This window comes from Carica papaya, chromosome 7 (assembly GCF_054855325.1).
Source record: "Carica papaya isolate Zhongbai chromosome 7, ASM5485532v1, whole genome shotgun sequence".
NCBI lineage: Eukaryota > Viridiplantae > Streptophyta > Magnoliopsida > Brassicales > Caricaceae > Carica > Carica papaya.
Window position 1 is genome coordinate 29609038 of NC_142315.1, and position 23751 is coordinate 29632788.

At 34.6% G+C, this 23751-nt stretch overlaps 3 protein-coding genes across 7 annotated transcripts; 1 reads left to right on the forward strand and 2 right to left on the reverse strand.

Moving 5' to 3' along the window:
- Positions 1–503: 503 nt before the first annotated feature.
- LOC110815777 (UDP-N-acetylglucosamine transporter UGNT1-like) lies at positions 504–7794 on the reverse strand. 5 transcript variants are annotated; one of them, XR_002539903.2, is made up of 11 exons: positions 7522–7794; positions 5644–5720; positions 4956–5117; positions 4729–4862; positions 4184–4314; positions 4047–4091; positions 3834–3931; positions 2725–2832; positions 1768–1824; positions 927–1665; positions 504–763 (listed from the first exon to the last, which is right to left on the reverse strand). XR_002539903.2 is itself a non-coding variant. In XM_022043713.2 (10 exons), exons 1-10 carry the CDS (start codon positions 7658–7660, stop codon positions 1591–1593), a joined length of 1026 nt encoding a protein of 341 aa, XP_021899405.1. In that variant the 5' UTR covers positions 7661–7794; the 3' UTR covers positions 504–1590. The 5 variants fall into 5 exon arrangements, 1 of the variants encoding a protein (XP_021899405.1); XR_002539902.2 differs by having other exon boundaries at positions 504–798; XM_022043713.2 differs by having other exon boundaries at positions 504–1665.
- Positions 7795–8586: 792 nt separating this feature from the next.
- On the forward strand, positions 8587–19606 carry LOC110815660 (RabGAP/TBC domain-containing protein). The gene is made up of 15 exons (XM_022043543.2): positions 8587–8834; positions 9046–9219; positions 9665–9716; positions 9811–9918; positions 11126–11210; positions 11677–11731; positions 12521–12916; positions 13664–13723; positions 14520–14618; positions 14714–14824; positions 16005–16076; positions 16179–16295; positions 17580–17729; positions 18118–18218; positions 19075–19606. Exons 1-15 carry the CDS (start codon positions 8772–8774, stop codon positions 19397–19399), a joined length of 1968 nt encoding a protein of 655 aa, XP_021899235.1. The 5' UTR covers positions 8587–8771; the 3' UTR covers positions 19400–19606.
- Positions 19607–20805: 1199 nt separating this feature from the next.
- Positions 20806–22849, reverse strand: MYB82 (myb domain protein 82). The gene is made up of 3 exons (XM_022043614.2): positions 22284–22849; positions 21879–22008; positions 20806–21732 (listed from the first exon to the last, which is right to left on the reverse strand). The coding sequence occupies exons 1-3, from the start codon at positions 22411–22413 to the stop codon at positions 21198–21200; spliced, it is 795 nt and encodes a 264-aa protein (XP_021899306.2). The 5' UTR covers positions 22414–22849; the 3' UTR covers positions 20806–21197.
- Between the last annotated feature and the right edge of the window lie 902 nt (positions 22850–23751).

Here is a 23751-nt window from a genome sequence, read left to right on the forward strand (position 1 = left end):
TCAAAATATTTGCATAAAAAGGGACCCTAAAAGCCATATTCGTATATAAAAAAAATATAGGTTGTGCATATTTATGATAAACATGTATGTATGTATGTATGTATGTATTGTGCGAGGATATCATATACATGCAGTTTAAACGTGGGGAGCCGCAAAGTAAGCTTTATTAGAAGTGGGACTCAGGCATGCACTGATCTTCATTAATGTGTTTGTATAGTGTGGTGTGGTGGGTATGCATGCATTTGTTTCTTTTCATGTAGAAATGATATAATATCAACTCTTTACGAGGGAAGTATGGTATCTATTGGCTCTGCTGATATACGCCTTTTTATCAACTATCAAACTATCATTTTCAAGCCTCTGTACCCACACATCAATCAAAAGAAAAACTTAGCCTTGAAGATTTTAAAGTTTGACTGTAACTTTCTGTAATCGAGATGATAAAAAAAAATAATAATAAAAATAACAGGCAATCTATAAGAAAATTGAAGGATTCAGGCGGATGAAAATTTTATTTCGGCATTTTTATTCTTGGCTCAATCAGGGAAAAAAAAAAGGTTTTGAAAATTTCCAAAGAGTTCAAACTGGTTTCTTTGAATTAAGATGTTTGAAGTCGCTATCCATTCCAACCTGGAATTTCCTGCAAGTATCTTTAACTTGGTTGTTTTGGTAGGCTACTTCACAAGTTCGCTTCAGCCAGACTACTTCGTTCTTTCTTTTTTTCCGTCGTTCTCTATTCTGTTCTTCCATTTCCACAAGCCCACTAACATTTTAAAAAGGCAGGCCCGAGTTAACCCCCTCAAAAGAGAAAAAGAAAAAGAAATCACAGTTCAGTCCTCATGAAGTACATATATGAAATCCAGTAACACGAGTATATATATATATTCACATAGGAGTAATTACGGTCATAAAGTCTTCTTACTTACCTTTGCTCCTAGAAGTGCCATATAATTGATCGAGAACGTGAATGCATATGTAATTCACGATGTTTTCGTTTAGCAAAAGCCTGCCAGATTGACAAATTTCCAAGTGAATGATCCCGTTTTTTCTCTACACCATTCCATCGCCCAAACCATTTCCGACTTCCGGGTGAAAACATCACCAGAATATGAAACTGCGCATGGCTAGGAGTTTCAGGACGCCGGCAATGGCCCAAAATTACTACGCACGAAGGGTAGACAAGCCCAGGCCTAAAGCTCAAAGAGTACGATGCTTTAAACTTGGGTTGTTACCAACTTTTTGTTTCCTTTATCATTGCTTTGATTTTCTTTTCGCCTGATCTTCCATTTTCCTTTCATAGCCAGGCCCAGGCCTAACGCTCAAAGAGTACAATGCTTTAAACTTGCGTTATTATCAAATGTTTGTTTCCTTTGTCATTGATTTGGTTTTCTTTTAGCCTGATATTCCACTTTCCTTTTCTTTTTTTTTTCTTCTTCTTTTATCAAACAAGAATTTCTATTTAAATAAACAAGAGAAGAGATGAATCTACGATCTCTGGTATTTGTTACTGTAGAATCAAAATTGGGCAGCAGCGGGAGTGCCATTTCAGTAGTACCTCCGGTATAGAGCCCCCATGCAGTGCCTTCGGCACTATTTCCCTCGGAGTTTACAGTACGCATATAAACAGGATCCAAAGAAACTAAGTGATTGACCAACAACATTCAACTGAAAGCAAACAGTAATCAACAACGGAAGGTAAGCTGAAATCAAACTTTTAGTTAGTATCGTTGCAAAAAAAGGTTAAGAATCAGAGAGGTTGATGCTCACCCAATCAAATGGAAGCCCACCAAATATTAGCCAGCCAAGTGCAATGGTAAGAAGGTCCTGTAATGGAACCACATGACTTTAACAAGTATGCATTGGTGCTGAATTGAAAAAAATTAGATTGTGAATTAAATTGCAAAGAACCCCTCAAACTTAATGAGGTTAGATTGCACGTAAAAGGTTTTAATGTATTAAATATTAAAGTTGGACCTTTTCAATAGGTTAAGATTTCAACCATCCTTAATTAACTATTATAACTTGCAGTTCAACCATTTGAATTCTTCTAAATAAGATCGGATGGTAAATTAGCTTGCCAAGTTAGCTAGTTGCCATACAACCACTTTCCTTTTATGATCGAAGGCATTTGACTTGTGGGAAATTTCTAGATTTTCGTGATCCAAATTGAGGCAAAATTTTTCTAAGTCCATCACAACAAGGAGTGGTTCATTGAGCATAAACATAAAGTTAATATTTAATAATAGAAACAAAATTTTCTAAAAACTTGCCCAGAGTGAAATATAAACAATTATTTATACATAAATAAGTCCTTTATGTACAAGCTGGTTTGGCTGCTAAGTGTTAAACAGGCACATATTCAAGTTACCTCAGACTAATTAATATAAATCTAACAATATTCAACATTCAAATACCATACTTTTGTTATTCTTATATGTTCACTAATGAAATTTGAATCTATTTTTTTCTAAAACTATTCAACATTCAAATACCATACTTCTGTCATTCTTATATGTTCACTAATGAAACTGAATCAATTTTTTCTAAAACTAATACTAATGGAACATGACTCAAGTGATTATTTATAAATTAATTATGAAAGATGTTCGAGAAAGATCCCATGGACAAAATTCAAAGAGAAAACTGCAACGATAATATATTAACCAGAGCAGGTGTAACAGCAGCTTTAAGCAAATAGATCTGCGTTGTGAGAGTTCTGTTTACCTTCAGATTACCACAGATTGTCTGCGTCAGAGCTGAATTGAGTGTTGTATTCAAGAATACATAATAGTTTATCAAGAAAGCCATGATACAGGAAAAAAGCATCACAATCTGCAAGCACATCGCAGAGCGGATTCTCATTAGATCAGTAAATCAATTACTAATGGCAGAGATTTCATAACATTTGTGTACATATTTAATCACATATTGATGCCCACAAGCTGATGACAACTAGAAAAGAAAAGAAAGACTTAAAATGCAAATATTAACTTAAAAAATAACAAACTAGTAAATTTGCTGTTTTTTCGTGCCATGACATTATCATTATTTTCGAATATTTAGAAAACCTTAAAAGGAACTATAAGATGATTTTGACCAAGTAAAGTACAATTAGAGAAATAACAAGGGAAGTTATGTTCTGGTGCAAAAGTGCTGAAGGCAGGACTATAATCGAGTTGGTCCTTCCCAGCCTCCATTATGGTAGACCTGTAATGGAGTAAATAGTGTTTAAACAAATCGAAGCAAATGGAGATACTTCAGAACATTTCCTATTGTCAGAGTGAAATTTCTACGGGGATATGTTAACAATACATTAACAACTCACAATCAGAAAACATGCATATAAAAAAGGACAGTTCAGCTTAAAATGAAATAACCGAAAAGGTTAAATCATAAATATAAAAAAATGCATACAATGGACTTAGACACCATCTTGATTTCATTATTTGTTAGCAGAGCGAATCAACAAAAGATTGCTGCTTTCCTTTCTCTTTAAAGAAGATACAAAAATATGTGTTATCATCATAAGAACAGTTGCCCTCCTATTGAAGATAATGGAGGAAATTACAGAAAAACATTTTTTAGTAATAGAAAAAACAAGAGCAACTGCACAGTTATCAACTATTCAATTCTAGTAGGGAAAGTGATCTACTTGCACAAGCAACTAGATATGAGAACTTTTGAGAAAATAGAGTGCTAATTTGTTTTAGCATGGTGAAATTGGCTAAAGACTAAAAGAATTATATTTGACAGAAAGTAACAACCAAAAAGAAAAGGTACCTTAAAAGTTTAAAAGCTTAAGGATAATAGAAGTCCTTGTGAAAAGAAAGCACCTGAAAGCCTGGGGAGAATAGATGTGGGAAGTTTAGTGTTGCTTCTATATCACCTCTGATTGATGTCCAAAACAACAAAACTGGTGCACATATTATTCCTGAAAATATCAGGAGGATAAAATAGTTGGTTTAGAGGAGCCCAATGCAGTTCTTCTCTCTCTAAAAGTAGTGGATAATTAGTCAACAACAATTACTTTAGTCCTCTTATCATACCATTGCACCACATAAGACCAAAACTATTGAGGCCACTCGATTTACCTGAAATGTTAAAATTACGTCAGACATAAATAATAAGAATTTCCAGTTACTATGATAGGTAACACCTAAAAGCCATACGGGTGATATATTACCAATACGAGCAATAGAAGCAAGATACATTGCTGTACATATATTTGCAATGAAAACAACACCATAGCCATAAATGTCAAATGCCAAGTCTCCAGCTCCAGCAATGAGTGCACCAAGTATTATTATTCCAACACTGAGGAAATCCTTGTATTAGTTCCACTAGGAAAGGCATCAGCAGCAGGAAAGGCTACATCACATGCTTTTAAATATATCAAAGATATGAAATTAGAAGATATATATGTCAAGCTTTTTTCTCAGTGCACATAGGATGATTCAGATACTCATCAATTTTATTGAGAAATGAAGTGCATTAAATACTCCAATATATCCACATCCAACAATCTTTTGGACCCCTGGACTACTGAGAATGTCTTGAAAAGTTACTTCATTAACAGGCTAATTGCAATATGCAATACCTGTTTGATCAAGCTTTTAGGCCAGGCACATTGGCTTTCATGCATCCACGATGAAATCAAAACCCATTTTTCTGCTTCCAAATAACTATTGACACAACCAGAGGAATATAAAATAACATCAGGTTGTGTACCTGCCAACAACAGGAGGTGAATACTTCTGCCCACTCAAAAGATACTCCGCAATCATAGTAAAAACAATAGTAGTCCTCCGGAGGGTGGTGTACATGGGAACACTTATGCCACGGACAGACTCCATTGTGACCAGCTTTACCCAGATGAAAGATTACAAATTCATATATGAAAGCTTTAAGGTTTCTAGTGGGAAAGTATGTGATTACTTGTGTCATTAAATACATACCATGTAAAGCAAATATGAAAAGGCCATCGGGAGGGCGTGAATCAACGTTTTAGATGGTACAAGGGTAACTGGATTATTACTGGCACTCAGCGGTTCGTTGGATGTAAAAAAAATGATCTTCCAGTATTTCATTGCATACAGGATTGTACAGGAACAGAGCATCTGGAATACGTATAAGATATAAAATGCTCCAAATCAAAAAATACGAATAATTATAAACCAAATTGAATGAAATTTACTCATCTGCATCATTTTTTGGGGATAGGCTGAACTGAACAATTATTAGATTGTAGATGGATAAAAAGACAGAACAAATATTAGATTGTTGTCACTCAATGCATGGACCGGTTAAACACTGCCGAAGTACATGGGTGCAAAAATATAAAATGGACTGGAGCATCCCATTTTGAGGATTTAATGGAGATTATTTTAGTAATTGGTCCCCTGAAGACCAAATCACTTTTGGTTCCATAAATATAGTGCGCAAGGAATTTCTATGCTAATGTTTTACACCATCCTGGAAGAATTGCACTAGGACAAATTCATTTTTTGCACAAACTAAAGTGTCATTCAGCAACGTAAAAACAAATTTCTATCGAGCTATATCAGTAAATCTTGCTAGAGCAAACAAAGAAGGGTTTTCATGATCAAGAATTTATGAACTAGTCTGCAAAAGTATTTCAGCTACCTGAGAAAGAGTGATAATATTTGCACTTGGGAAACTGTAAGAAGAAAGAGCTGCTTTGTTGAACATTACCAACAGAACTGCAAAATTATATAAAGCATTACTACAAGCTGCAAAATGAATGTTTATAAATTCATGGAAAATACATCATGAGGAAAATAGCAAAATCTTGAATAATGAAACATTAACCTAGCTTTTTCACGTCGAGTTCACAAGTCAAGCATATATAATGAGACAAGCACTGAGCTCTACTGTAATTCAATTACATAATAATTATTTCACCTTCTCTATGACTCCAAATCCTCATATAAATGTTCAGAAATCCTGAAAACTAGGAAAAATAGACAATGAAATTATGAATAGAAGACACTTTCCATAACCACGGTATTATAATTTCCACTCTTTCATATGATCTCATGGATCAAACTGTAAGGACCGATCCAGATCATGGGCCAATTGGTTGGCAGAACAGAAGCAAGCCGCTGCTCGTTTACTCCAGAAAAGCTACGGGTAAAATGAGTAACTGAATAGCAAGACAGGTTAGGCGTATTGACCCAGCTACTAGTATTTTCCTTATTGTTATTTCCATTTCTGCCAGCTGGGGTTACAATTCGGTTATTTTGTTATTGAATCCTTTCTGTTACTTTAATAGTCGTCAGTATTCAGGGTACAAATAGCACTGTACTATTATAGTACAGATATGGAAAAAATATCACAAAAATCAAAATGAAATTCACTGATTCTTTCAGTGATTTCTTCACTCTATTCTCTCTATTCTTCTCTCTACTAATCTCTTTTTCCTCTAATTCTGTTCTCTCTTATTCTCTCTTCTGTAACCCCATGTTCTTTTCATTTAGAAGGACTACGCTCTTATGGTCAAGGGCTATGTCTTAGGCTCCTGACACCAACTTTGACCTACATGCAGTGTTTTCCTGTGTCCAAATGGCTTTGTTGATTCAAATAAAGAGTGTTACATATCATTACCTAAATGTCGGTATGAGTTTAACATTGAAGTTCCAAATAGTTTATGCCGGATATAGTTCTTAGTCAAAGGATTCAAAACCTTTGCGTTCTTGCTCTTTTTTTTCCTAATCCTAACCTGTTTTAAAATTTCAATAAGTAAGATTAAAACTGCCATTGAATAGCATTCACTATTCGTGTCCTTTAGATAGTTCTTATTGCGGGCCTCTTCCACACTCACCTTTATGGCTTTATCAAATCTCCACTATTTGTGTCCTTTAGGTAATGTCAAAAAATGCCGTACTCCTAGGACCACCACATTGCCTGGGCGGAAGAACACTTTTTGAGGTTAATAATTACTCCATAAAATTTTTGTGTGCCTTCAATGATAACCAAATTATCTTTTGAAACCCGTAATTCGTGTATTTCTCTTACCACAATATGCATAGATCTTACTTACACAAACACATCCACAGACAAAGCATATATGCACAATTAAACCATGCAACTCATCCATTTCTATTTTATCATTGAATCCCGTAAAACAAGTAAACAAGCTAAATTTAACACATCCACCTTTACGCATCTGATGTCTTATATAAGACAAATTCTATGAGGAGCGTAAAAATTGTAAAAGGAATGTTTCCTATGTACAATATTTTATCGGTAAGCAAACAGAAAGTTAAGAAAAAACGAAAAAGTATAGTTATCAAAACAATCCCTCTCGACGCCCCATTCCCGGTTCTAACCAAAAAGTAAAAGGAAAGAAATTAAGAAGAAAAAAAAAAACAGAGTCGATTCCATGACGCAGAGAGCAGGACAGGCTATCACACGAGACAAATCAACCTAAAGGATCAAATACGTAACAGAAATTCAAATTTCCACAAAAAGAAAAAAAAAAGGAGCGAGAGCATCATTTACCAGCGCAGACCATATAAGAGACGGCAGCATAGACTCCTCTCTTCGTCATGGCCGTGGCCTTGTAGTCGCGTTGACTCTGTTCTTTCATTCTCGTCGACGGATCGGTCACTGGTAACTCTCCTTCCTTCACCGGAGCCATGCCCAATCCCCGTTAGCAGCTTTCTCTCTCTCACTCGCTCGCTCTTTTGAATGAGGAGAGTAGTAATAAAAGGAGTAGGAAGAGAGAAAACCAATAGCTGTTACGCGAGTGGCAGAAGCCCAAGAATGGTTTGGTGCAGAAACAAGTGGCATGATTTATAGAAGTGAGGGTCCACATAGTGCTCGGTCCCACATTATCAGATATTAATGGCTTCATGATTTGTTTCTTTTCTTTTTTAGATTTTTCTCCCCTCTATTTTGGTTAATTTTTTAATGGATGGATCCGGTACCAGCGCACCAGATATTAATACAAATTATTATTAATTAAAAATTAGATTTAAGCCTAATATTATATAAAATTCATAAACTTCTACAAATTTTGGCACATTAAATTATATTTTTCATAAAATCTTACAATAAAATATTTCCTTAAAAATAATGAGCATTTTAATTATAATATAAAATTATATTAATAGAACAACTAACCTACTAGTACCTCTCTTATTTTTAAAACAAATTTTTCTCAACACGTGATTTTTGGTGTACCTCTTCTTATATTATATAATATTATTACAAGCAACTAATTTTTTATTATTTAAATTATTATTTTTAAAGTATTAATATACCACACATATAGTTATTAGTATTTAATTTATCTAATATTATTTTTTATTTATTTATGCGAAATATTTTATATTAATAATAATTAATAAACACGTCAAATATAATAATATTTATTTTCAATGCGAATTAAAAATAATTAATCATTTTAATTTAAGTAATTTTTATTTATTTGAGAGAATATACCAATAATTTATTTAAATATATAATTTTTAATATAATATTTATTAATAATAATTAAAAAAATAACATTTGAGAGAATTTTGAAAAAAAAAAAAAGAAAAAAGAAACATAAAAGAGGATGAAACTGGAGGCTAACTGCCCCACGAGTCAAATGACCCGAGAATCCAAGATCTCTCCCGGTAACGCTTTCCTTCTCCTTCTTCCTTAACCATTTCTCTCTCCTACTTCCTTCCCGTCGAAGGAAATAAAAGTAAAATCAATTAGTCTTCTCTGTCTCTCATTCTCTATCTCAATCTTTATCAAGCACCATGCAAGAAACAGAGCTACACGATTTATCAGACGATGCCGACTACGCGGCCTCTCAACAGCAAGTAAGCAATTCAAGCTTCATTCAACACTCTCGTTTTTTTTCTTTACAACCTCTTGGTCGCATTCAATCGTATATTAACAATTCAGTTCGTATCTTAACAAGGACTCCAACTTCTTTGTCGTATGATGAGCTCCATTTCATTGGCTATTTGTCTCTGATTTCTTTATTTTTAATTTTAGGTTTTCTGTTTGTTGTAATTTTGTAATAAGTAGGGATCGGCGAGCATGATGCGTTGCGATAGTGACAGGAAGAGCTCGTCGAGCGAACCGGAAGGTGCAGAGGTGCTGTATTCGAAGGATAATGTCACAATTCATCCAACTCAGTTCGCTTCTGAGAGAATTAGTGGAAGATTGAAGCTAATTAAGCAAGGATCTTCACTCTTTATGGTAACAGTTTACTCTCTTATAGGAATTTATATAGGTTTTTACAAGCGACATATCTTGATTCTATGAATGCACAATTATGTTTCTTGATAGTTAATTGCTTTGTGTTTTTCAACTATTCAAAGTATTATTTTACTGCTTGTACAAATGTAAATTTGTTTCTCTTTATTATATTTACCATTTATGCAATATATGTTTTCATGGGCTTGTAGGTGCGTGGTTCTTATTTTTTTCTTCAAGGTTTGGCTTTATTTGCAATTATTAGCATGCTTAAATGCGCATGTTTATGCGCGAACATGTTTGCACCCGTGATTGTTGAGCTAGACATGGTTTATGTTCATTTTAATTTGTTTTGACAGTTAAGTTTACGCAGGGTTTATTCTTTTTGTAAATTGTTTATATGTTTTTTGTGTGTGATCCTATTGCTGCTTGTTGTCCGTAATTGTAGACATGGATTCCATATAAAGGCCAAACATCAAATGCAAGGCTATCAGAGAAAGGTCAGTGTTATTGGACTTCCAAGCTGAGTATCATGTGACGGAATTGTTAATAACGCATCTCTGACTTCTAATCTTGTGTGCTTTCCATTTCTAGATAGGAATCTTTATACTATAAGGGCAGTTCCATTCACAGATGTGAGGTCCATCCGTCGACACACCCCTGCACTTGGGTGGCAGTACATAATTGTTGTTTTGTCATCTGGTAAGCAAACATAAAAGTATCTTGCTCGTGGTTTATGCTTAGAGATTGTCACTAAGATGATTTTTGAGGTTATTATTATAGTACTTTTTAATAATTTTATTTTTGAAGTGTTTTTTTTTTTTTGGATGAGAAGTTTTCTGGGGTGTTTTGGTGAATGCATATACTACAGGAATGCTGCATTTTAAATTGGCCATTGTTGGACAATCATTGATTTTCCATATACTTAACAAATGAAATTTGTACAGCCTATGTTTCATAACAACCTATTAATGTCATGCTAGGTAATATCTTGTCTTTGAGGTGATGGCACATAGGCACAGCAATAATTTACTATTTAAGAATTATATTATTTAGGTTATCTTTTTTCCTAGTTTATTTATATTTCTTTTCCAATCTTTATTAGAATTAGTAGTTCTAATTTTACTAGTGTAAGTATTTCTTAGCCTAATCGTGAAAGAATTAATTGGCACTGTATGGATATCTTTTCATCTCCTTCAAGATCATCATCCTAGTACTTATTAAAATACTTTGAGCAAAACCATTGATTGTGTGATTCAATCAAATTTTACGTTTGATACCAAAGAACAATAGGTTTCATATCTAGATTTTCTCCTAAATTCCCAAGGCAGCACATTAAAGTCTAATTTGCTCTACATCATAAAGTGCTATAGTTGTTAAGTTATTCTGTTAGGTATTCATGAAATTCTTGCTTGTTAAGGGCTTAGAGGGAATTTCTGCTAGAACCAATTCAATTATTCTTAACATGGGTAAAGTGGTAGTAAAAGTAGCTTGTACTTTTGAGTGGTGAATGGTTTTGCTCTTTGGCTTGCTTGGTTCAAAGTACTAATTCCTTAGAATAGGAGACATGGGAGACGATATAAATGAGATGGATTGTGGGACAAAATATTATTCTAATACCATTTTTCAGTTCAAGTTAGTTAAATTTGTAAGTCATAGCTAGCAAAGTAGTAAGAGCAATTTGTTGTCCATTTTGACTAAAACTTTTTGTTTTTATGTTGTCATTCCCAGCAAGAGCTGATTATTATTTGCTTCTATTAGCTAAATTTAGCTTTTGTAGTTCATCTCTTTTTACATTTTCAAATTCAGAATTTTCTTTTTTCTTGATATAAAAGTAAATCCCCATTTTTTTCCTGTCTGCCACTGAAGGAGCCTTATTTTTCTTTTTCCTCTCTCTCTATTTTGGCAGGACTTGCATATCCCCCTCTCTACTTCTATAATGGAGGAGTCAGAGAATTCCTCGCTGCTGTTAAGCAACATGTTTTTCTTGTGAGGTTGGTTTTTTGCTTAATGTGGTTATTCCTTATTACACACATGCACACACCATATGTAAGGGATGCAGTCTACTAAGATGCTGTTGCCCATCTTTCTTTAATTTTGACACTTTTAAAAAATTTAACAATGAGTTGGAATGAGTCTATTTTGAACTTTGAAACACATTATTAAGAGCATATTAGAGATATATTGGGCAGTTTGACTTGTTTGAAAATGTATGTGATGCCTTGTCATCGTTGATCTGAGATAAAAAATAACAATGGAAGGAGAGATGTATAATAAATAGAATGTGATGTTCTTACATATAAGAACTGGGTTTAATGTGTTTGTTACCTCGTCAGTGTAATATAAAAAAAATGTTGTGCCATTTTATGTAAATTTATGTCTACTTATTATTTCTTTAAAAAAAAAATCACATTGTACATTTTTTTCGGGTTTCTGAAATCTGTTTACATTGTTTTTCAGGTCATCAGAAGATACAAATGTATTTCTTGTGAATGATTTTGAAAATCCTTTGCAGGTGAGCTTCATACTGTTAATAGCCTAAACTTCTTTCTTTAATTGCTGGATTGCTGGCTTGTTGCATGACAGTTGTCTCTAGCAATTACTGCTTGGACCAGGATATTGATAGTTATTATGTTGAAATATGGGTACTTTAAGTTGCTTGATATGTTATGAATTTAATTTATCTCAAATGAAATTCTAACAAACTTGCTTCCCCTAATCGCTTGCCTTGATTATCCATAAATGATATATTAGGATTTGGTCTCTACAGATTTAGGAATTTGCTTTTTGGCTGATTATCTGTCCCATAAATTATTGTTGAAATAAATAATAGCTCTATCTACAACATGAAAAGAATGAGATAAACCTATTTAAATTTTTTATGAGATGGCAATTGTCCATCATCTACTATTTTGTACGTACATTGCTAAATTTCTTATTGTTATGGAAGTTGAAGATACAACAGGTGTTAGGGGGATTTTTATTGAAGAGCGAACTCTATCAGAAAGTTGTCAACTTAACATAGACTGATGCTTCTATGGATTTTTATTGAGTACATTATTTCTGAGAAGTATATAATCAGATACAAGAAAGGCAAGATGGTAGAATATCAAGCATGGCATGTGCAGCATAGCTTTTATTTTTATGTATATATTTTTAAAATTTTGAGTTCTATTGACGCCATTTTGGTGTGGGCTTGAGGGATGAATTGCAAGTGCTTGTTTCTTGCATGTTAGAATTCACTTGATTGAGATAATTTAAATTGCTACTTTTTTTATGTTTTGCTGCCATTTGCTATAAACAGAGAACTTTGTCTTCTTTGGAGCTGCCTAGGACACTTTCAGTTGCAAGTGGGCCTTCCGGGTCTGTTTCAGCTGAGGAGTCTTTTTCTCATGGAAGTCATGAGGGGAATGATGAGGGTGTCAGTGATGGTAGTTATAGAATTTCCCACTACAGTGGGAGGCAAAGGCCAAAAATTCATGATCCTGCTCGTGATCTTTCAATTCACGTGCTGGAGAAATTTTCTCTTGTGACCAAATTTGCCCGGGAAACAACTTCGCAATTATTTCGTGAAAACAATGGTTTTGGTGCTGTTGAAAGGAGACACAGTCACCGATCTGACTTTGATTACTCTCATAAGGTTACCAATGATGTAGAGAAACTTCCTGATGAAATTCCTGTACCGTCAGATCCTCTGGAGGTAACAATATGCTTCCTTTTGGCAGTTTTAGGCCATTACATCTTGGGGAACACTTCTTTATAAAATTTGAAGGCCCAGTAAATTCAATGTGGTTGTGTGTCTTGCTATTTATTTCCCTGAAATGGTAAAAAGTCTAATTATGGAATGGAAGATTATCGTTGTTACTTGATCAGAATATTTACTGTCACATTTACTCCGGCATCATTACTCTATTTCTAGACTGAATCAGAGTTTTGATATGAGTTAGCACTTCTGCAGATTTGCAGTTTATGAGAACTCTTTATCTGACTTGGTGCTGGTTTAATGATTTATGATATTTGTCTTCTATAATATGCATATATGAAGGAAGGTGTAAGGGTGTTTCAAGTGCTCATATAGCAAGGACATGTGAATTACATTTTTATTACAATACAATTTATTACTTATTTTTCTTTCAATAAACTTGTCGTCGAGCTTTTTATGATATAATATCGTAAAAAATTTTGTGTTAATAAATCTTAATTTAGTAACATGAAAACGCTCTCTATTTTGGGCTTTACTCAACCATATATATGAAATAGTTCGATAAATGAAATCAATATATTCTTAATTTAAAAAATTATAAAATAACAGTCATGATTGTTAATTTTTCGTTTGTCTCAATGATCAGTAAGGTCACTTTCTCTCTCTTTTCTTAAAAAAAATGCTGATGGTTCCTTCCTGGTTCTGTATATTACCTCAATATCTTTATTCTTGCTTTTATTGCAGTTCGATAAGCTTACTCTTGTGTGGGGAAAACCACGACAACCTCCTCTGGGACCTGAAGAGGTAAGAAATGTTTTCCCTGATAAGGGTTCCTTTTCTTAAATTCATATTTGCAAATATCAGTGTTTACTCTGGTTTTATTAGTTGACTGATCTTCATTCTGCTGTTATTTCTTATTATCTTTCCCTTTCTTGAAGCATGCCTGTTTATGTGCAAAAGAATGGGGCCAAGAGATCACCCATTCCTGTCATAGTTTTGGATTTGAGCCCTGATGTTGTTTTTCAGCGTTCACATTCTGGATATTGATGTCCAAGTTGTGGGAACAACTAGAACACCACAGAACCCCTTGAAATCTGGTGTTACTTGCATCAAAATTGTGTGCCTAATCCCATGTAGCAGTCACTAGGCTTTTTCCTTGCGTCTCCTGTTCATTTTGGTTGTCACCAGTTTTATTTTATCTGTGAAGAGATATGATGTCACTTCTTTCCTTTTTGTTTCCAGCATAAAGGGAATACATTTTAATAATGTTCATCCTAACTCTTTGAACAACTCAGCCATAGACCCATGTTGGAAAAATATCTAATAGTGAGCTTCTGGGGCTACCTTGTAATATAAAATATAAATGCAAATTCCTTCTTATTACATATCTTGTATGGTTTGCGTCCAATCATAAATATCTAGTTTGCGTTGTACTCTGCTCCCTTGGGGCAAGTGTCAATCCAACCTTACAATTTGGTAGACAAGAAATATTAGTACTAGATTAATCATTTGGACACACTATTAAGGATTGTGATCCGACTTCGAAGTCCCAGTACTACGGCTTTCTTCAAGTTGAACTAAAAACTCAGTGAAATTGCAGTGGGTCACTTTCTTGGACTCTGAAGGGCGAGTTATGGACTCAAAAGCTTTAAGGAAAAGAATATTCTATGGAGGAATCGAGCACAAATTACGAAGAGAGGTTTGTGTTGCAGTTTGTGAGGAATTCTACACGCATCATTATGCTATATTTGTAAGTTTTGCTTATTTTCATGAAACTCTTGATCATGATGACAGGTTTGGGCCTTTTTACTGGGATATCATGCATATGAATCAACATGTGCTGAGAGAGAGTATCTTAGGTCCATCAAAAAGTCAGAATATGAGACCATAAAACAGCAGTGGCAGGTTTGCACATATTCTCTCTCTCTCTCTCTCTCTCTCTCCCTCTCTCTCTCTCTCTCTCCCTCCCTTCCCCCTGTTCAACCCACGAAAAGAAAAATCCTCCATTAGACTGGAAGACTTTCTCTCTCCCCCCTCCTCCCCTCCCCCCCTCTGTCTTAATTTTCATATTTGTATTAAACTAGTAAATGTAATTCTATCATCCAAGATATTTAATATGGGGAGAGAGTGAACTCAAACATAAAAAGTTATTTTGTACAAACACATAGCAAGACAAACATTACAGTAACTAACTAGAAAAAAATGGGAAATGAACCAAACAAAATCCTTAAGAGTCTGACAGATTCAATCAATTGATAAAGAATATTCTCCATTCTGCCTGGTGATTCAGTATGAGTTGGCTTGAACGATGCAGCAATTGACGACTACAAGACACATTATTCACTAAAGAGGCAAGATGGACTATACGATTAGAACATATGGAATAATTGAGATGATAGCAGGATGTCTGAAAAAGGAATGCGTTGTGGAAAGAGGACAACAGCCTCTGATGCCCCACACCATTGCGGAAAGAGGGGGCTCGCCTTGTAAATGCAGACTATCCTTCCAAACCATAGAAGGAAAAGAATGATCTTATACTACACTGAGGCATTGAAATTGAGTTGCCGCTACTTTCTACTTAAAGTAGGAGAAAAACAAATCATGGTTGATTTGTTGGGCTAAAAATCTTTATTGTAAGACACAGGGCAGGCCAGATACAAACTGTAATGAATTGTTTTGTTGATCTACTTTTTACCAAGTTTTTCTTTTAGGGGCATTAGATCTGGTCATCAGTTCAATCTCCTCCCTTGGCTTGTTAGGATAAATACAACAGGAATCCACAATTGGTAATTTCTTCTTCAGGTCATGTTACCTTGAAGAAGATCTTACTGTTTAATTTAATTGACAAGAATGGATGTTTTGCTGATAATGCAATTTTCTACTCTTTTAGTTCTGATAGATTTTAGTGTCCAATGATTCTTAACCTTGGTTGTGGAACTATTATATTTTAATGCTTTTAAATCTCTTTTGACCAGGGGCATAAAATTTCCTCTCTCTCTCTCTCTCTCCCCACCTTCTCTAAGAATAGTTTTTCTTCTGGGGCTTGATAAATGCTTATTTTAGTTTCCTTCTTTTTTACCTGCAGAGTATCTCGGCTGAACAAGCAAAAAGATTTACAAAATACAGGGAGAGGAAAGGCCTTATAGATAAAGATGTGGTAAGAATGCAGTATCGTTGAGCTATGGAGCTTTCACATGTTTTTATCCTGTTCAATAAATTGTGAGCATGCAAGTTCAAATGAGTGTTTTTCTGTGTGAAGGTGAGGACTGATCGATCTCTTGCTTTTTACGATGGTGATGATAATCCAAATGTGAATACTTTACGTGATATTCTGTTGACATACTCCTTCTACAACTTCGATCTTGGTTACTGTCAGGTAATTGTTTTTTGATTTGTGTGAAACTGAATGAGCAAAAGCAAAGTCTTCTAATTTGTTAGTTCATCTTTTTCTAAATGCTTTTGGGTTTCTATTTCTTGTTCATCTTTGATAGAGAAAGAAGTGTGTTGTAAACAAAATGCCAAGGGAGTGCCATCAATACACACAGATGGGGGAACTGCAGGAGCTAACTATTCTCAATTCAACATGTCTAAAAGGTCTTAAAGATATTTTTTTTGTTCCAATATGATGACAATTAACCCAGAAAGGGAGATTTCTTAACAAAGATCCTTGAACTGTTGGACCTCACTTTCAAAGTTTCTTAGGCTTCTATCTCTCCAAAATGTCCTCAAAATCAAAAGTGGGATGAGGGCTAAAATTTTCTTTCTGTTTAATTCCTGTCATTTCCTGCCATGCCCATATCTCCTCCTGAGTGGAATCAGCCACTGCCCAGCTTTGTCCAAGAAATTTTAAGAATAACTCTCTAGTCCAGCTACCCCAAAGAAGTGAATGGTATGGAGATTCTGCTCCTCTTGCTTCCAACTGGAAAAGGAAACTCTATAGGGAGCAGTACCTTTCCAAATGGCTTTGCAATGGAAGTTATTTGCCAGCAGTTGTGAAGTTTATCAGGAATTCCTCACAGAGGTTTCTAACCTTGAATATCCTCATCTTAAAGCCACTCCAAACATGGGGTTTCTATTTCTCTATCTTGCTCATGTTCAGATGGCACAAATTATAGCAAAAATGCTCTTTTTGGTATACAAGGAAAGTGGTTCAAACTGCCTCATTACAACAAGTGAATCCTCCTTTCCAGTTTGTTCATATCTGATATTCATTGACAGCATCAATTCTTGCCTAATGACCCTATCTAATTCCATTTTATCTTAGCAGTAGTGATAATTTTTGTACTTTTGGCAATCGTACACATCCTAAACCTGTTCTCTATTCTCTTTGTATGTGGGAAGCAGCCCCTTGGCATCATGTGCATAGCACTTCTTTTTCTATTAAAAAAATAATAACTTATGGTGATTGTAGTGCTACAATTGTTGTGATGTGTTCATATCATGCTATTTTTATTCCAAAAGGAAGTGTTGTGATGTGAATGTACTAGAAAGATATCTATATAAGGCTGTCTGTCTGGCTAGTCTTGTGCTGGAGGTAAGCCATAAGTGCAGGCATCACCTATCTGCTTCCATCTTTAGTGTGAATATAACAGTTGTACTCTTTTTCTTCGCCATAAAATGTAAGTTTTATTTATTTTTTACTTTTCCTGTTTGCTTTTAGGGCATGAGTGATTTGCTATCACCAATTTTGTTCGTAATGGAGGATGAATCAGAATCATTTTGGTGCTTTGTAAAACTGATGGAACGACTTGGACCCAACTTTAACCGTGACCAAAATGGCATGCACACTCAACTTTTTGCAGTATCTAAGGTCTCTTCTCTCAGATTGTCTGTATAGCATCCTTATTTATAAAACCGAGATTTTAAACAGTGTTTATGCATTTGCCTCAATACTTTGGTCATATTGAGCTTCCTCTGCTTCTCTTCATTGCTTTTGTTTTGCAATAGTTAGAGTTAAGTGTGCGAATGTGTCCAACACTTCTTTTAAATTAATGGTAATTTCAATGTGCATTCCTGGAAGAATCTTCCCTCATACAATATTTTCCCTTCTTATTGAGTTTATGACCACCCAATCATTTATTATCCTGACTCAGGCAAAGGGGGTTTTGTGCTCTTGCGAGTAGGATGTTTTAACTCTTCAGCTTATTGTTGATTACAGGTTTTGATTTTTAAGTTCTCATTCTCTTTGATTTTGGCAGCTGGTGGAGTTGCTAGATATCCCTCTGCATAACTATTTCAAGCAGAATGATTGCTTGAATTATTTCTTCTGTTTCCGTTGGATTCTAATACAGTTTAAAAGGTTAGACGATTTACTGGTTTTCTTTATCTATCATTTCCATTCTCCTTACATGGGTGTACATGGTCCTCATGTCGTGCGCATGCTTCTTTTTCACTATTAAAGCTTATATAACTCCTCACGAATGGTTGATATGACTATTAGAACTAAACTCTACCTCAACTTACCCTATCATCATGTTTTCTTTGAGATGTAGAGGGGAGGAGTGAAGACATTAGGCTGTTTTGCTCTGTGAAACTTTTTTTAATTTTCATTTCTTGAGTTAACGTACTTATGTCCATTCGTGCAAGTAAGTGCATGTTTATGGAATAATTTAATTACAAATAAGATTAATTTGTTTAGAAAATACTGAGAACAACACTTCAAAATTTTCGAACTCGATTGTCATTTCTACTATCATTTTCTTCGTTACTAACTAATATGCCTTTGTGAATAAAGTGCAAATAAATTTAGAAAGTGAAAATTAGAAAACATTTTCATTTATTAAATGGACTCTTGTTCATCTCACCGAAGATATTGAGAATTTAAAGAATAAAAAGAAACCAGTTCTACAAAGACCCTTTCCTGATGCAGAATGGAGATTTGACAGCGTTTAATGTTAGGTGAAAAATTTGCTGCCAGTCTTGCTTCTCCTTTTCTTGGGATAGTTAGTAACTAGAATCAAGAGTTCTACTTGGATATCATACTAGATACGCTTGATGTGAGAGAATATGATGAATTCAGGCCTACGTATTGTCATAATCTGTAATTTCAGTTTTAATTTATTTCAACCAATAGGTGCATACAGAAATTTTGCAATATAATCCTGCCTGCCTGATTTTTCGGTTCCGTTTCTGATTTGGCTATCAAATTGTAACAGGGAATTTGAATATGGTAAAACAATGTTACTCTGGGAAGTATTATGGACTCATTATTTGTCTGAACATCTGCACTTGTACGTATGTGTTGCAATCTTGAAGCGCTACCGCGGCATGATAATGGGAGAGCAGATGGACTTTGACACACTTTTGAAGTTCATTAATGAGCTGAGTGGGCATATTGACCTCGACGCGACTCTCAGAGATGCCGAGGCTTTGTGCATATGTGCAGGCGAGAATGGTTCAGCTTGCATCCCTCCGGGTACTCCGCCTTCGTTGCCTATTGATAATGGTTCTTTATATCCTCAACAAGATGAAGTCTTGTAAATTATAAGCCGGAACCGGATAAATAATCAGCTTTGTATTTCTATATTTTGTACTGTCAACAGATCTCTTACCATTTGTGCGATTATTAGATTTTTTTTTTTTTTTTTTACAAGTGATGATCTGTTTTCTTCAATCAAAACTAGTAACTCTCTCTTATAATTATAGATTGGCCGCCATGCCGTTTGGGGTTGTGCGTGTATTTCTTTCTACAGCCGTGTCGAGCAGACTAGATCAGGATGGTAGTAAGTAGGGTTTTGTTTATTTGATAATTATAAGTAATTTTTTATGTTCGGATCAAATTCAGAATTTATAGTGTGTAAAATATTATTTAGTTAAAATAAGAAGATGATGAAAAGTCTTTTGTAATGATGAGAGAGTTTTTGAACTTATTAAATTTTGTATGGATTTAAAAAAAGTATGCGTTTTAAATATTATTAAGTTTAATAAACCATTTGGTGTTTTGCATTCTAGATACGAGTGTGTGTTTCCAAACAGTCTTAATTTCTAGTAGGTATATTATTCATAATTAAAATAATTTACAAAGTAATTTGCGGGATATTCGACGGTTTAAATAACAAAGCACATTTTCTAAGTTAAAAAAGGGGAAGAAAAAAGTAACGGAGCTTTTACTCACGTTAGACTACAAACGACCCAACCCTCGTGTTTTCCTCCTCCCTTTTCCACGTGTACCGGATGACGTTTCAAAAAGGGTTAAATTTATGGAATTCTATTTTCAGTAGATTGCATGTGGAATAATTATACGTGTCTAATTATTTCTGGAACAGGTGATTTTTTTGTTTTTAATTTGTTGCGAATGCTGTAGCTTTAAAAAAGACGTTATTGCGTGTTGTACATGTCAAAGTTATGCATCATCAGAAACGTCATATATCGCGGAATTAAATTAATAAAATTTTAAATAATTGACATAATTTTTATATATTACTCTTGAATTATATTCTTATACAACTTCTTTAAGAAGAATAATAAATGGCTTTTTTTTTTTTTTGTTTTGTTTTTTTTTATAAATTATATAATTGAGTGGGACATACGTGGAATGTAGCTCATAATTATTTTGCATTTTGAAATCGAACTGGCTTCCATTCCATCACCACCACATGCTTTCCGCCTCTCTCTCTCTCTCTCTCTCTCGCGCCCATCAATGTCACTGTTGATGTCCATCGTGCCGCTCCATTTTCGTGGAACCACCATGAATTCTTGTGAAAGTTAATTTAAAAAAAAAAAACTGACAGATTATATATCCTGAATCTTTAAAAAAAAAAAAGAAGTATTATGTACTACACCTATATAGTTGTGTATGTATAAACACGTATATGTATACTAGCTCATGTATTCTCTTTCCACCTTTTTCTTGTATTGGTTTGTCGTGATCTGGGATTTGATAAATATTGAAACCAGAAGATTAATGAGCTTTATATGCAGTGGGTTACAAAACCTGACTGATCATTTACATAACAGCACTCTTTTTATGGAAGAACGAAAAGGGGGGAGGGGCGGAGGGAGGGGGGAACAGAAAGACCGCACTGAGATTATCACAATTACCATCTGCTACTTCATTCTAATTCCCACTCGAACAAAAATCAAAATCGATACTAACATAATACGAAGCAAAACCTTCTGGCCTCCAATATAATGAAACTGTGCATGCAGGCACTACAAATTATTAATTTTTTTTTTTTAATAAAAAAAAAGGACCCTCTTATAAGATGCTACTGTTTCTGAGAGTTCGATCCACGGCCATGGCAGGCACAACTGACGGCATATTTCTCCTCGATCACGGTTAAAACAAAAGAAAAGAATCAAAGAAGGAAAAGGAGGGTTCATGATCGTCGTCGTCGTCGTCGTCATCATGATCATCATCAATGTAATACGAGGGGAGCACAAGTGGGGATTCAATGGGCTGATCATCGTCGAAAACTAAGCTGGCATTGTTGGGAAGATCCAGAACTGAGGATTCTACGACGTCGTAGTTGAAGCTTCTTATGTCTTCCATCCATGTGCTTGTGACAATGCTCTCACCTTCATAATTTGCTACTTCCATATTAGTATTATTATTATCATCGTTGTTGTTGTTGTTGTTGTCATTCTCCTCCGGAAGTACTTGAGTAGTAGTAGCAGCAGAAGTGTTTTGTTGATAATTTGAATTGATAAGGTGGTTGGTTTGTTTCTTGTGCTTCATCTTGTTCGTCTTGCAGTTGTCATGGTTGGTGGTTTTTCTTTTGCCCAATTGGCATTTCTTGTTCAAATGCGTATTCCAGTAGTTTTTCACTTCGTTATCAGTTCGACCCGGAAGCCGACCCGCAATCAGTGACCACCTAAACCAACATTCAAATTAAGACCTCTCATCGCACCACTCTATTTAATTAGAAAACCCAACACACACACACATATATATATATATATGTATGTATGTCTGTATGTAAGTACGTAGTTATGTATGTGTATGCATGTATGTACTGACCGGTTGCCAAGAAGCTTATGCATTCGGATGATGAGATCTTCTTCTTCCTCAGACATGCCTCCACGTTTCAAGTTGGGCCTCAGATAATTCTTCCATCTTAATCTGCAGCTCTTCCCTCCTCTCATCAAACCTGCAAGAATCAAACAATTAGATCGGCATATAAAGATTAGAGAATAATTAAGAAAAGACGGATCAAGATAATTAACCTATATAAACATTCATGTATTCTTGTCTGGAAAGCCAAAGAACATTCTTGTTCAAGCACATATTATTTATAGAGGAATATTATGGACTTGAGATGATCATATGCATACATAGATACCCGTCTATGAGTTTATAATTAACACGGCAATTAAAGTAAACAGGAGTGATTGAGATGTGGAGACATATGTATGTAATAGGTACCTGATTTCTCAGAGACATCTGCCCAGTTCCCTTCGCCATGAGTCTCGACATAATTCTTCAAAATCAAGTCCTCCTCCGGCTTCCACAAACCTCTCTTGACCTGCTGTGGCTTCTTTTCTTTGTTTTCCATTTCTATCTCTTTCTCTGTCTCACGCTGTGTACCTCAAGTTAATATATATATATATATGTGTGTGTGTGTGTAGTGTATTGATTATTTTGTTGGAGAAAAGATAAAAAGATGAGGCATGAGTGAAATGCTTATATAGGAATTTTGAGAGTTGTCATGTCTGACCAGTAACTTGTGCTAGTTATAACAACATTCGGTCATGAACAAACACGTTCTAAGACGCACCGTTTCACAGTCACACAAAGGGTAAAAAGGAGTGACGTGGGGACGCCTATTCGCTTTTTCTTGACATGAAAGCATGCAGAATCGCAGTTCCCACTTTCACTTTCTGGGTAGATTCATGAGAGAGATGATCGGATCAGCTTTGTTAAAAGTCCTGTATAAAAACTATATGTATAGTAGCCGTATATACACATAGAGGCAGTAGGTGTGTGTGTGTATGTACAACACCATAAACATGTAAATAAATATATATGCGTAAATATGTGTAGTTAGTAGCAGGAGTTTCCACTGATGGGTGTGGTAACTTTTTTGACACAATCACACGAGGAAGACCCACTGGGTGTTTTAAGGCTGCAGTTTCGGTGCAGAGATTGGCCAGTGTTTGCCAGGGTTTTATTTTGTATTCTTGTATTTTGGCTTTCTGTGAAATCTCCATAACAATATCAACAAACAGTCATAACAACCATCCATACTATAACCCCATATATACACATACATATATACATATATATATATATGCTATTAATCATGTTAATTAATTAACTAATTACTCCTTTCTTCTCTGTTATAGATTCTGATTTCCCATGTTAATTACTACAATTGATGTTTCGATGTTATTTATTGAAAATTCTTAATTAATTTGTAAGGACAACAATTTGTAGTCCCTCAACAATTAGTGTAAAATTTCTTTTTCATCAATATATATATATATATATATATATATCATAGGACTATATAACTACGTTGTGTAAAGAAAGGTGGTTCACTTTCTCTTCTTTAATTTTCTCGCATATATGTATTGTATATGTCAACCCATATATACTCAAATATCAAACAAGTCAATTTCAATATCCAACTGCCAAACAAAGCAGCATAATATATGTACGTGTGTGTATCTATATATATATATATATATGTAATACCAAGAAGCCAATATGCCTTTGACTATATAAACATACCAACAAGATCAATATGTAGAAAATTTGGTAGCTAGGAGTCAAACACCATGGTCACTCTTCTTACTACATATCAAGATCACCACCACTTATATATTGCCATACATATAAATATATATATATGGAAAAGACATTATTGTCCTATATGAAATGAAATAATCAT

Excerpts from the sequence above, each read along its gene's own strand:
- LOC110815660 (XM_022043543.2), top strand. The coding sequence starts at position 8,772 with ATGCAAGAAACAGAGCTACACGATTTATCAGACGATGCCGACTACGCG. Across the intron at positions 9,919-11,125 it reads AATTGTTGTTTTGTCATCTG|GACTTGCATATCCCCCTCTC; the intron begins GTAAGCAAACAT and ends CTATTTTGGCAG. Across the intron at positions 16,077-16,178 it reads GCCTTATAGATAAAGATGTG|GTGAGGACTGATCGATCTCT; the intron begins GTAAGAATGCAG and ends TTCTGTGTGAAG.
- MYB82 (XM_022043614.2), bottom strand. The coding sequence starts at position 22,413 with ATGGAAAACAAAGAAAAGAAGCCACAGCAGGTCAAGAGAGGTTTGTGG. Across the intron at positions 22,009-22,283 it reads AGATGTCTCTGAGAAATCAG|GTTTGATGAGAGGAGGGAAG; the intron begins GTACCTATTACA and ends TGATTCTTGCAG. Across the intron at positions 21,733-21,878 it reads CATAAGCTTCTTGGCAACCG|GTGGTCACTGATTGCGGGTC; the intron begins GTCAGTACATAC and ends ATGTTGGTTTAG.
- LOC110815777 (XM_022043713.2), bottom strand. The coding sequence starts at position 7,660 with ATGGCTCCGGTGAAGGAAGGAGAGTTACCAGTGACCGATCCGTCGACG. Across the intron at positions 4,863-4,955 it reads TTTCATATTTGCTTTACATG|CTGGTCACAATGGAGTCTGT; the intron begins GTATGTATTTAA and ends ATCTGGGTAAAG. Across the intron at positions 1,666-1,767 it reads GTGGGCTTCCATTTGATTGG|TTGAATGTTGTTGGTCAATC; the intron begins GTGAGCATCAAC and ends GTTTGCTTTCAG.